The sequence below is a fragment of the Pantherophis guttatus genome, chromosome 3 (assembly GCF_059756535.1).
Source record: "Pantherophis guttatus breed Tessera chromosome 3, ASM5975653v1, whole genome shotgun sequence".
Classification (NCBI taxonomy): Eukaryota; Metazoa; Chordata; class Lepidosauria; order Squamata; family Colubridae; genus Pantherophis; species Pantherophis guttatus.
The window spans coordinates 172071086-172084787 of NC_142065.1; the positions used below are offsets into that span (position 1 = coordinate 172071086).

The window sequence follows — 13702 nt, forward strand, 5'->3', positions numbered from 1 at the left end:
CATTGACTTTGTTGGTCAGAAGGTTGCAAAAGGTGATCACATGACCTCGGATACTGCAACCGTCATAGATATAAGCCAGTTGCCAAGCATCTGAATTTTGATCACATGACCATGGGGATGCTGCAACAGTCATAAGTGTGAAAAATGGTCATAAATCACTTTTTATAGTGCCATTGTAACAGTCACTAAATAAACTCTTGTAAGTCAAGGACTATCTGTATTTTAAGACCTTGAGTGCTCTTACCAACAACATTAATACCCTGTTTCCCCTAAAATAAGGCATCCCCTGATAATAAGCCCAATCGGGCTTTTGAGCGCATGTGCTAAAATACGCCCTCCCCGAAAATGTCTAAACGCATGCGCAGCCGGTCCCCGCCATTTCCTCTGGTTAGGGTTAGGGAGACAGAGCTGGAAGCCAGCTATCTTGCTCCACGTGCCCCAAAATAATAAGACATCCCCGAAAATAGGGCCAAACATTAATTTAGGGTTTCAAAAAAAATATAAGACAGGGTCTTATTTTGGGGGAAACACGGTAGTAAATATTACTACTCAATCTACTACTCTTGTTTCAAAGCCAAGAGCTTGGAAAGAACACCCTTATCTTACCTTAGCAAATCTTTAGGAACACAGTTTTCTCGACGCTGGAAGGACATCACTGTTTCTGTTCGGCTAGCTCTTCTGAAAATTAGAGCAAACAGAATTATAATCAGGCAAATATGTAAACTGCAATAAAGGATTTTGTAGCAACGTTATTTTTAATCTATGCTTATCCTGAATCTCTTATTTTTTGCTCTGTCAGTCTATAAACTACAAACTATTAGGATGTGAAGCACCAATAACAGTGAAAGTGTAGCACAGTGGGGTGTGATGCTAGTTCACCTCCTTGTGGTGCACCCTGGATAGCACGGTAGTGTGAACCAAATGACTAGCAACAACTGGCAGCCAGACTACATTGAAGAATTGGCAGTTAACGACAGTTGGCAGCCAGACATCTCTGTAGAACTCCTGGCTCTCTAAATACATGGCAACGGATAAACAAAAAGGGGCCTAACAGGACATATCGAGGCTGGTTTCCAGCGAGGCTTAAAAACCACAGCTGTGTTCATCGACCTTACTGCAGCTTACGGTACCGTGTGGAAGAAGTGGGGTCTTGTCTGTACCCCTCAGTGTGATTGGTGCTCCTCAACAAAATGTCCACCACATTGTGTCCAAATGTCCATCAAGAGCTTACACTGGCCCAGTCTGATTTTTTCTACATAGACCACCCTGTCCTTGAATGACGGGATGGACTGGACATTAACATTTGAACTACTATAAGTCCATGTATTGCCATACACTTACTCACTCACTCACCCAATAAATAAATAAATGTAGCACAGAGAATTCTCTTCTAAAATAATTCTTTTTTTGGCATTTTAATACCAATGTTTTATAATGTATAAATATTATATGTACAAAACACCAAAATATTTGCATCAAAGATACACAGGCAAAAATAAACATAAATTAACTGTGTTGTGTTGTATACTGCTGTGGGATTTTAAATGATACAGTTTATGTAATATACTGAATGTAATTAAACTAAATTGTTCTTAATTCCAAAGATGATATTCTTACCTGCTTGCAGATTGAACTAAAAACACAATCATAGTTGATTTTAATTAACATTATTCTGTGTCTCTATAATATATTTTAATTGTTGCCTTTTGTTTTAACTGGGCTTTAGGTATGCTGACAGAATTTAGTCCTGCCTCATAAATGTACTTCAAGCCTATAACAATTGCTATACTCCTCATATTAAGTGCAATAATTCAACAAGCTATTACAAACCTTTCTGTTTGGGCCTCTGCAATACAAAAATACAAGGGACATCATCATTTATAAAATGATCACAAAAACTTACCACGTGGAACAATTTAAGTAAATTTTACATAGCAGAAGAGGACAGATTATGATTATAGAGTCCATATTAAATTAATTATAATAAGGTTTACATCTGATCACTCTATCTGATGTCTTTCCTGGAAACTTACATCCAGGAATTGCCTCTCCCTGTATCACAGTGCTTTCAACATAGTGTAACATAAAATATAATACGTGTTTCCCCGAAAATAAGACCCTGTCTTATATTTTTATGAACCCAAAAATAAGTGCTTGGCTTTATTTTCGGGACTGTCTTATTATTTTGGGGCATGGAGCAAGTTGGGGCTCCTCTTGCCGTCTTAACTGATTTCCGGCTCTTGTCTCCCTAACCAGAGGAAATGGCGGGGACTGGCTGTGCATGCATCTAAATATTTTCAGGGAGGGCTTATTTTTGTGGGAGGGCTTATTATCAGGGGATGTCTTATTTTTGGGGAAACACGGTATAATATAATATAGTATTACATCTTCAGTTTCCAAGTCTTCTAAGCTAGTTCAAGCATAAGGTTGACTCAGCCTTCCATCCTTCAGAGGTAGGTAAAATGAGACCCAGATTATATGATGACTCTAAATGGCTTAGAGAGGGCTGTGAAGCAGTATATAAATACTATTGATATTGCTATAAATATGCGGTATGCAGAGAAATGGAGGCAGGGGCAAGAAGGGGAGCAGGTGTGGATGATCAGTCACTGCAGAACTGCTGTATCCTGCTGACAATAATTTATGTGTGTGCTGGAGGAAGGGGAACCAAAGTATCTGATGGAGAATAAGCATTTCCAAGACTTACTTGAACATAGTCATGTAACGTACAATTCCATCTCTTTCGTCCATCTTACGCAGCCAATCATTATAGTCGGCATAAGGACCTTTGGGGCTTTAGAGAGGGAAGAATACAAACTTAATCTACATGCAGGCATTTATACATCATTTGAACTATTAAAAGTGCTTACTTTCTGGTTTGATTTTAGCAATGATAAATTGTAAGCGGAATTAATGTCCAAATGTGCAGTCCTTGGTCTTCTGAGCATGGTTGTTTTCTTGCAGACACTTCATCACCAAACTAGGTAACTTTATCAGTGCACTGATGATGTTACCTAGTTTGGTAATGAAATATCTGCAAAAAAACAACCACTTTCAGAGAGCACCAAGGACTCTACAATTCAATCCCAAATTATAAATATTCTCTGCTATTGGTAATGTACTGTTTTACCAATATTCTAGAATAATATAAAGAGTAACTTTATTTGCAGATGACAGCTACATCTGTTAATAAAACAAAAAAAAAAGAATGTGAACAATTGTTATCAATGCTGTATTCAATCAAGTCAGTTCAAACTGTTACAAGAAACCCCCCCCCCAAACTGTTTAAATAGTTTGTTACATAAAATCTGTTCACAGAAAAATGCCAAGTATCTGGTGTAAACCAAAAGACAGAAGGTTAGTGGGGCTGAATAAATATGCAACTGAATTTGTACATTCAAACTCAAATGAAGCTATCAAATTATGTCACAAAATATCACAAAATTTTGACAAGGGCCAATAAGTAAAGACAAGCATTGAAAAGTTGCCAAAAAGTATTTTCTTTAATTTGACCTTCACATAAACCTACAATTGTACATGATTTGACTATATTTAAGAGCTGCTTTCATTAGTTAGCATTCATGAGGGGGAAAAAAACCTTCCATAATGAAAAATGGCTTAGATTCTGTTAAGTGATGCAACAGTGAGGGTTCCTCATAATCCTAATTTTCCACAATAATTGCCTCCTGCTGCTATTGATCTGATTTCCACACTAAGCAGATCTGAGTTCCAATTTAATTAAAGTTGACTTCCTAATTATTTAAACTATAATGAAATTTAAAAATCCCTTCCTTGTAAAAACCAGTCTGTTGATAAGAATGAGGTGATAAAAAAGCCACAGGTAATAAAAATCTTCTTGCTTAAGTAATAAAGAAAATATATAGGTGAACTCATGCTGATTAAGCAAACAGCTTCCAATTATTATCTAGGTCAGGAAGTACTTCAAATAACCTCCGAAGATAATTCTCGGCTGATCCAATGGACGTTAGTACAATGAGTAATGTTAACTGATTATACATACCTAATAATAGAAGCAAAGAAAGTCATTAACAAATCAGAACAGAGTTTTGCTCCACTTACCTGTTATAACAAATCTTTTCCTCTTCAGACATGTTTTTCAAAAGAAAGTCTTTTAATGTATAGGTATTCTCAAGCCACTCAATCAGTCCCAATCTGTAAAAAAATAAATTTGAATTTATTTTTGTTATGATATGGCTGTAGGAGGATGACTGGCAGAACCAGAGGGAGGAGTTAAAAGAGGCCTTAGTTTAGAATCATTAACAAAGCCACAAGTCAACTACGTCCAACACCCCGCACCCCCAAATGCCATTGATCTAGCTCTAACCAGCTGCTAATCATTAATCTGAGAATATTCCTGTGCATAGGCTTTAACAATAAATCCGTAATCTGGAACTTTGTGTATGAATTTGGTTTTGCACACCCAACAATAGCAAAATAAATAATGTATTTCTCATCCATGTTAAAATATTCTAAACACATAAGAGATGGCACGGTGTATGTTTTGAAAACAGCAAAGAGGAGGAGCTTAAGAATGGGGAGGGGGGGGCACAAGTAATTCAGAGGTGGTGCTCTGTAATATACAGCAATTATTTCCAACAAGGCCTTGTGATGAAGACATACGTCTCCGTTCTACATAAGGGTTTAGCATGTGTCTACCTGGTTGTCATTGGTATAACTTGATAGGTTTTTATCTGCATGTTTCTTTGGCTGCAGGCAGCATCTCGTGAAAGAACGTTATTCATAACTTCAAAGAGTTGCTCAATGCGTTGGTCTTGCCTGAGGTCTTCTCCTCCTTTCACAAGAAAGGGATATTCCCGCTCATCATTGCCTCTGATAACTATACGTTTTGGTTTCCGGATGGATTGCATTACTTTTATCTTTGACAGAATGTAGAAGAAAAATACAGAGCAGATAAGAAAATACTGTTATACAAATCGACCCCTAAAGAAGCGACATATTTCTATGCAGCACCAGAAATAAAACCCAGAAATGAAATTCTCTCCTGAGCTTTTCAAGTATTGTCTCCAAACATTACCTTATATTGTTTATTTTTACATTTTGTTTTTGTACATCGCATGGGTTTAGTGACCTGCAATTTATAGTAATAACAAACAAGATTTACAGTAAATTAAAATTAATAAAATTGGAGAGTACAGACAAAAGGAGGTAAATCACACCAAAGATGTATTAGAGATGCTATAGAATTACTTATGAACAAAAGTAACAATGAAAAATGTTCCTATTTTAAAATGCAAACAATCCAGTTTTAGGGAAAGTCAAGGATATCTTAGAATTCTTAATGATCTTGATGCTGCTCTTAAATTTGGTTATATATACAAGCAACAATGAAAAAGCCATGTCGCAAGTAAACAGATTCAGTTTGCTGCAGGTCACTGATTTTCGAAAGGCACAGACCTCAACATCTATTAATATATAGATTTTCAGTCAGGAATCTCATTGGGTATTAACAGCTGTCATAGACCTTTCATTTGAGCTTATAGTTACTTCTGTTTTTGAGAGTGGTAATAAAAACTATGTTCCTTGTAGTTTTTATTTTTGCAAAATGGATGTCACAGTTTGAGATTCCCTCACATACATACATACATACATAGTGTGTGTGTGTGTGTGTGTGTGTGTGTGTGTGTGTGTATTTCTCTTTAGCCAGGTTCTTCCTACGTAAACCAAGATTTTTCTGCAGCCCTAATTCAGTGAAATCCCAATCCACTAGTTTCTAGGCTTTTTTTCTCTAGCAGCTGGGGCTGCTAGTTCTCATTTTAATAATATATAAATAGCTTTTTCTTTCTTTGTAAATTTTACTCTTGCTTCATTTTCTCTTCCATTTTATTCCATTTTTCTTTCATTCACTCTCCACTGCAGTTACCCCTTTCCTTTATTCATCTCTTTTCTGCTTTATTCTCCATTTATTTTTTGCTGTTTCTGCTGGAAGGAGGGAGAGGAATGAGTGTAACTGTGTTTCCATCTATCATTGTTAATGGGTTATATGCAGTGGGGAAATCAATTTTATAAATGGAATCTCTTTATCTTTCAACCACTAGTGGGTTTCACTTATCTCCGCTACCACTTTGGAACTGTGCTCACGCGCAGCACTTCTGCGCATGCGAAGAGCATCCGTGATGACATCTGGGCAGGTGGGCAGAGCTCCCGCCACTGGTTCTCCTGAACCGGGGCGAACCGATAGAAACCCACCACTGCTTTCAACCAATTAATTTTAATTAATAGATGCTATTAACTTTTCCTGTTTTGGCATATGCATCAGAATCTTTATTGCACTGAGTAGATTAATATGGGGAAAATGTCCAATTGTTATTTAAGATAAATTTCTACTACAATGGTAACAGTATGCTCTGTAGGTTAATAGTTTCACATACCCGCTCATCAAATCCAGAAATTTTTGCATGATATTCCGGCAATGGCTTTCCTTTACCATCATACTGACCTGAGTAAGTAAAAATTTGTTTTTTAAAAATGTGGCTTTTTAAAAATGCTTATTAGATCAAATAACAAGTAACTTCATCAGAATGTATTATGTGTTCGATACATTTTTATCTGGTACACAATGCAGTATTACATTGGTAGAAAATCTCAAGTTATTTTTTATAGTAGAAAGGTAGTCATATAGGAAGGATGCCTGTTAAGGGAGCTTCAATACGATTCTTGCAATTCAAGTTTTGAAATCAAGATTGTCAGCAAAAACTTTTTGAAAAATGCTGCTTTGGAAAGTATTGTCAATTAAGTTCCAGTCTAAAAAGGAGCTCTAATATGTCACAATCATTTTAGATCAGTTGAGAGATTTGTCAGGGTGGTTCTGGTTCATTTACCAGAAACTCAATAGTTCAGGATTTTTTTCAAAAAAAAAAGACTGATTTAGGAATCTAAATCCTAAATGCTAAATCACTTTTATGAAGTCAAAATGGCGATGCCCAGCGATTATACCAACACAGAAACCTTGAGGAAAACCATATATAAAATATCAAACAATGTCAATTACCGTATTTTTCAGAGTATAAGATGCTCCGGAATAAAAGATGCACATTAATTTTTGGGAAGGACAACAAGAAAAAAAAAATCTGCCTCTGCCTACCAGCGTCCATCGGTATTCATCTGGCTAGCGTCCTTGCTGCAAACAGCCTGGTTAGCTTCAGCATGTTATCGCAGCCTGATTCAGCACAAAAAGCTGATTGGTGGTTGGATCAGCCTTCCAGAATACTGCCAATCAGCTGTTCCAGGCTGCAGGGATCCCCACAGTCCATTGCTGCCTCTGCGTGTCGCGTTTTTGGCCTCCGCGCATTGCATTTTTGGCCTCCGTGCATCACATTTTAGACCCATTCCAGGCTGCCAGGATCACCACAGCACATCGCCGCCGAACGCCACCTCCGCATGTCACTTTTTTGGCCTCCGCACGCTGTGACGCATGGAACCAAAAATGCGACATGGGAGGCGGCAATGTGCTGTGGCAATCCCCGCAACCTGGAACGGGTCTAAAACGGGGCATGTGGAGGCCAAAAACGTGACGTGTGGAGGCCAAAAACGGCCGAAGGGTGGGGGCCAGTGAGTGGGCGGAGCTTTGGTAAAATTCACTGTATAAGACACAAAGACATTTCCACCCATTTTTTTTGGGGGGGGAGTGCATCTTATACTCCAAAAAACACACACTAAATCCTCCACCACAAAAAAATTGATAGGCAAAACTAGAAAGCGGATGGAAATATACCCTCACATCTTTTATTTGCTATATCCCTCATATACTTCCCCACAATCCTCAGGTTTCTTTTATTCATTTATTTCGGGCACATGAGCACAATTTCAAACAAATTGTATGTTCCGGAGATAAAAGAGAGGCTGGCAATTAGTATGCTGTTTTGCAGCATTTTCACTAAAAAATTCCAATGGGCCAGGCACACTATGCAGGTACCATTTTAGCACCTCAGTCCTGAATACCAAGCAAAAGCAAAATGCCATTGTTTTTTTTCCTGTCACTGTACTAAAAACAGTTCAACATTGTTTTAAATTGTTTCACATCCCATTTCAACCAAAATGCATTTTCTCATACGTAAAGCTTTTGAATTAAAGTTAAGTTTGAAGATTTCATATTATCTCAAAAGTGGTAAAAACCAGAGATAGAAAATATCAAATAGTCTAGTCCAACCCCCTGTGATTATATAATTAGAGGGTATTACTTCAATTAATATTTTGTTTTCATTAGGGAGGTTCTTTAATTTATAGGGAGTTTTCTTCTTTTTACCCTCCAAAGTGTACTTTACCAGGGATTTCCAGTTCAGTCCTCAAGAATTCTGGTTTGAATTCACTCATCCAAGGGGAGCACTCCTTTAGATTCCCAGGTTCTTTCTCATGTGTCTTCATTTTTGTAGAGAGAGTGTCTGCAACTTTACAGAAGACCTTGAGGTTCATAACTAGAAGTTTTGAACCTTCTTTTCCAAAATGATTGTCAAGTTCTTTTCCAAATTCCTGAAATAAAATTCATTTACAACAAAAGCACTAGCTTTAATATAAGAAAAATATTTAGGCTGTTATGAAAAAAAAAAGTATAATGGTATCCTTAACAAAGGACCAGAGTAGAACTTTTACAAACTGCCAGAACTTAACTGTCAACATGCCAAAAGTTAAGTGATCAGCAAAAAGTATAAACTGTGGCCAGGGAAGGATTCCATGTATTTCAAGAAAAAATGCATGTGGGTTTTGAGTGATAAACTGCATACAATGGGGTAGGAGCTTCTTATGAAATTTCCAAGCGTTACCACTGGAAAAGTGTGATGGCACTTTTCACTGAAGCTAGTAAAAGGGAACATGGATAAATATGTCCTCCTAGAGAAGCTGCCACACTGAACCGCAATCAAAGCTACATGAACTCCTCTTTTCACTAGTGGAATAAAACATAACTATGCCAAAAGGAAAGACATTTGGGGAAAAAAAATCATAGAACTTTAGGAACTAAATTCCAAGTGTCCAGTCTACCTCCATCATAGGAAAAATGAAATCAAAAACTATAATTCACTTATAAGACTCTGAAACAGGCAAATTCACTGCCTTCTAGGAATGTCCAAGAACAATGAACTCATAGTCTTTCTAATATTCATTTACCTCAGATCTATCAAAGCAGCACCAGTTATGTCTGGTTTCTAGCTGACCAGCAATCAGTTAATATCCTGATCCTGTTGTTAGTCTTGCTAATCCTCATACCTTTTACCTTAAACTGTCTACTGTGGACCTTTCATGTTTCTTAAGAGATCCCTAAGGGGGCGTGCATAAGCGCACCAGAATGCCAACCGTCCCTGTCCTACTGTCCCCATTTATATTTGCCTATTTATATCCTTTTATTTGTACCAAAAAAATTTCATGTATCCATGTCTTTGTTTATACTGTTACTTATTTTAATTTAATTTAATTTAATTTAATTTCCAATTTATATACCGCCCTTCTCCCTGAGGACTCAGGGCGGTGTACAGCCAAGATAAAAAACATAGAATACAAATATTAAAACATTTAAAAATATATATAAATTTTGGCCCGAAAGTTAAGAATCACAAACTAATTAAAAGAATTTAAAAAATTTCTTCTAAGCCAACCCGGCTTGCTGAAAAAGATAGGTTTTCAGGGAACGATGGAAGGCATTGCGGTCATGGATTCTTCTTATCTCCGGGGGCAACTGATTCCAGAGGGTGGGAGCACCCACAGAGAAGGCCCTCCCCCTGGGGGCCACCAGCCTACATTGTTTGGCTGATGGCACCCTGAGGAGGCCCTCTCTGTGGGAGCGCACAGGTCGATGGGAGGTCGTCGGTAGCAGCAGGCGGTCTCGGAGATAGCTAGGCCCTATGCCATGGAGCGCTTTAAAGGTGATAACCAACACCTTGAAGCGCACCCGGAAGACCACCGGGAGCCAGTGCAGCTCGCGCAGGAGCGGTGTTACATGGGAGCGCCATGTTGCTCCCATCACTACCCGCGCTGCTGCATTCTGGACCAGCTGGAGCCTCCGGGTGCTCTTCAAGGGGAGCCCCATGTAGAGAGCGTTGCAGTAGTCAAGGCGAGAGGTGACGAGGGCGTGAGTGACTGTGCACAAGGAATCCCGATCAAGAAAGGGCCGCAACTGGCGAATCAGGCGAACCTGATAAAAGGTCCCCCTGGTAACAGCCGTTAGATGTTCCTCCAAAGACAGCTGCCTATCCAGGAGGACTCCCAGATTGCGAGCCCTTTCAGTGGGGGCCAAAGACTCGCCCCCAATAGTCAGCGATGGAGTCAACTGACTATATCGGGATGCCGGGAGCCACAGCCACTCAGTCTTGGAAGGGTTGAGCCTGAGCCTGTTCCTCCCCATCCAGATCCGCACAGCCTCCAGGCACTGGGACATCACTTCAAGGGCATCGTTGGGGTGGCCTCGGGTGGAGATGTACAGCTGGGTGTCATCAGCGTACTGCTGGTATCTCACCCCAAACCACGAATGATCTCGCCCAGCGGCTTCACATAAATGTTGAACAGAAGGGGCGAGAGGACCGATCCCTACGGCACTCCACAGATGAGAGGCCTCAAGGTCGACCTCTGCCCCCCTGCCAACACAAACTGCGACCGGTCGGAGAGAAAGGAGGAGAACCACCGCAACACAGTGCCTCCCACCCCCAACTCTTCCAGCCGGTGCAGCATGATACCATGGTCGATGGTATCAAAAGCCGCTGAGAGATCTAATAGGACCAGAACAGAGGAATAACCCCTGTCCCGAGCCCTCCAGAGATCATCCACCAACGCGACCAATGCCGTTTCCGTGCTGTGCCCAGACCTGAAACCCGACTGGAACGGATCTAGATAGGATGTTTCCTCCAGGAATTGCGGAAACTGTTGCGTGACCACACTCTCAACAACCTTCGCAATGAAGCGAAGGTTGGAAACAGGACGATAGTTGGCCAATATTGCTGGATCCAGGGACGGCTTCTTGAGGAGAGGCCTCACCACCGCCTCTTTCAGGGCAGCGGGGAAGTGACCCTCACTCAAGGAAGCATTAATGACGCCCTGGAGCCAGCCTCGTGTAACCTCCCGGGAAGCCAGTACCAACCAGGAGGGACACGGGTCCAGTAAACATGTGGCCGCACTAAGTCTCCCCAAAATCCTGTCCACATCATCGGGAGTCACAGCATCAAACTCTTCCCAGATAACATTCTCAAGACTGTTCCTCATCACCCTGCCCTGATCTACCCAGTCAGAGTCCAGATCCCCCCGGATCTGAGCGATTTTGTCATACAGGTATTGTCCGAAATCCTCCGCCCTGCCTTCTAAGGGATCCTCCCGCACTCCCAGATGGAGCAGGGCGCGGGTTACCCTAAACAGGGCGGCCGGACGATTCCCTGATGACGCAATAGAGGCAGAAAAGTAGTTAGACTTTGCTGTCTTTATCACCACTAGGTAGGCCTTAATATGCGACCTTACCAGTGTTCGATCAGATTCAGCGAGACTGGCCCTCCAACCGCTCTCCAGGCGTCTTTTCCGGCGCTTCATTTCCCTCAACTCCTCAGTGAACTAAGGAGCCGCACGGGATCGGCATCGGGTCAGAGGCCGCAAAGGCACAACTCGGTCCAAGGCCTCACCAGCCGCCCGATCCCGGGCGGCTACCAGGTCCTCGGCCGAGTCATGTGCTAGATCCTCAGGAAATGGCCCAAGCTCCGTCTGGAACCTATCAGGATCCATCAGGCGTCTGGGGCGGATCCATCTAATTGGGTCCGCCTCCCTGCGGCGAGGGGTCGCGGTTCGAAGATCTAGGCGAAGGAGTGAGTGGTCAGTCCATGACAAGGGTTCCATGTCTATATCCCCTATAACAAGACCACTCAACCACTGGCCAGAGACAAAAATCAAATCCAGAGTGTGACCTCCCCTGTGAGTAGGGCCATGAACTAACTGGGTCAGGTCCATGGCCGTCATGGAAGCCATGAACTCCCGAGCCACCTCGGACGTTTCACCAACGGATGGCAAGTTGAAATCACCCATGACTAAAAACCTGGGTGTATCTACTGCCACCGTGGCTATCACGTCGAGTAGCTCAGGTAGGGCTGTTCTTTCTTTGTACTTATTGACAAATAAATAAATTAATAACAACAACAACAATATAGGAGATTCCCAAAATTCCACCAAATACATACTGATTTTTGAATGGCTCAATTCTATGAATGAATATGCTAAAAAGCAGCTGCTGCAGTGACGACTTCTAATGATTATTCCTAAAAACACAGATTATGCAGAACATTTTCATTTTTACTTTACTGTGCTCAACAATTTCAGAAGAGGATGTGCCTTGAAAAAGGCTGAAAAAAAATTCTTGAAGTGGATCTAAATTCTCTTCTGTAGTTATGTTCTGTATGCAACTGGAAGCTTCTCTAGTCTTCTTTTATTCCATAAAATCTGAATGAATGCTCCCTCTGGAGGAATGTTTCAAAACGTCTATTCTGCTTTCAACTTTTCAATTTGCAGCCTGAGTAGTAATAATATTAATGGTGGACTACCGTAGATTTGGGACTCTTAAGTATTTTTTGTTCAACTGAGTTTTTTTTAAAAAAAATTCAAACTCTGCATAAAGCCAAGATTTGTGAACAGTTGCACTAAAGAATGTCAATATGACTGAGATATGTAACCACAATATAAATACCATGTTCCCCGAAAATAAGACCCTTATTTTTTTTGAACCCCGAAATAAGCGCTTGGCCTTATTTTCGGGGAGGTCTTATTATTTTGAGGCGCGTGGAACAAAATGGGGCTCCTCTTGCTGTCTTACCTGATTTCTAGCTCTGTGTTTAAATATTTTCAGGGAGGGCTTATTTTGGGGGGGGAGACTTATTTAGCGCATGCGCTCAAAAGCCTGATTGGGCTTATTATCAGGGGATGTCTTATTTTCAGGAAAACAGGGTATAGGGATTATTTTAAAAAAATCAATAGTTAATTTATAAACTCATTAGTATTCAACTGTAAAGCATGATACATACTTTAATAAATTGCTTTCTGAACCACCCAAGACCGGGAGCCTCTAAATTTCCAAGGTTTTGGTACATTCCATCATACAATTTCTGAATGTTATTTGTATTTTTCTTAGCTTTTCCCAACTCATTTCGGACATCATTAGTCCAATCCTATAAATGTAGAATAAAAATTATTTTCTCTCTTAGGAAATGAACTGATAGCAGACATAAAAATGTAATGGCAATCAGGTCATAATATATGTTTTATTAAATTTATATGCTACCTAACTCCCAGAGATTCTGGGTGCTTTACAAATAGTTACAACATTAAAACCAAGAAAACAATAAGAGATTTTTTTAAAAGGATAGAAATGGCAGGATGACAAAATCGGATGGGAATAAAAGAAAAAAAAACACCTAGTTACTGGGTGAACAGCAAAAACTGATGAATCTGGCATATTCAAGTCACTACATAAATAAATATAGATAATTTCACATTATGAAGCATTTGACAGATGTACCTTGAATAGCATTGCTGGATTGGAAAGCTGTTCCAAGGAATGGACAAAATCTTGTATCACTCCTCCTTCGTACAACTTGCTCTTCACTCTATAAAGGAAAGAAAGAGTGCAACAAGGAAAGAGAAATGTTCCCCTTAATTTTTTAAAAGTGATATCCTAGTTTTTCAACTAATAAGCAAGCTATTTCAGCTA

At 40.2% G+C, this 13702-nt stretch overlaps 1 protein-coding gene across 1 annotated transcript in view; it reads right to left on the reverse strand.

Moving 5' to 3' along the window:
• Positions 1 to 13702, reverse strand: part of PRKDC (protein kinase, DNA-activated, catalytic subunit) — a 109805-nt gene that overhangs the window by 6281 nt on the left and 89822 nt on the right. Inside the window, exons 75-82 of the mRNA XM_034429731.3 lie at positions 13511 to 13598; positions 13017 to 13160; positions 8304 to 8508; positions 6411 to 6478; positions 4678 to 4898; positions 4081 to 4173; positions 2708 to 2794; positions 607 to 678 (exon numbers count right to left, since the gene is read on the reverse strand). Coding sequence (XP_034285622.2) covers positions 607 to 678; positions 2708 to 2794; positions 4081 to 4173; positions 4678 to 4898; positions 6411 to 6478; positions 8304 to 8508; positions 13017 to 13160; positions 13511 to 13598 — 978 coding nt within the window. The remainder of the gene's footprint in view (positions 1 to 606; positions 679 to 2707; positions 2795 to 4080; positions 4174 to 4677; positions 4899 to 6410; positions 6479 to 8303; positions 8509 to 13016; positions 13161 to 13510; positions 13599 to 13702) is intronic.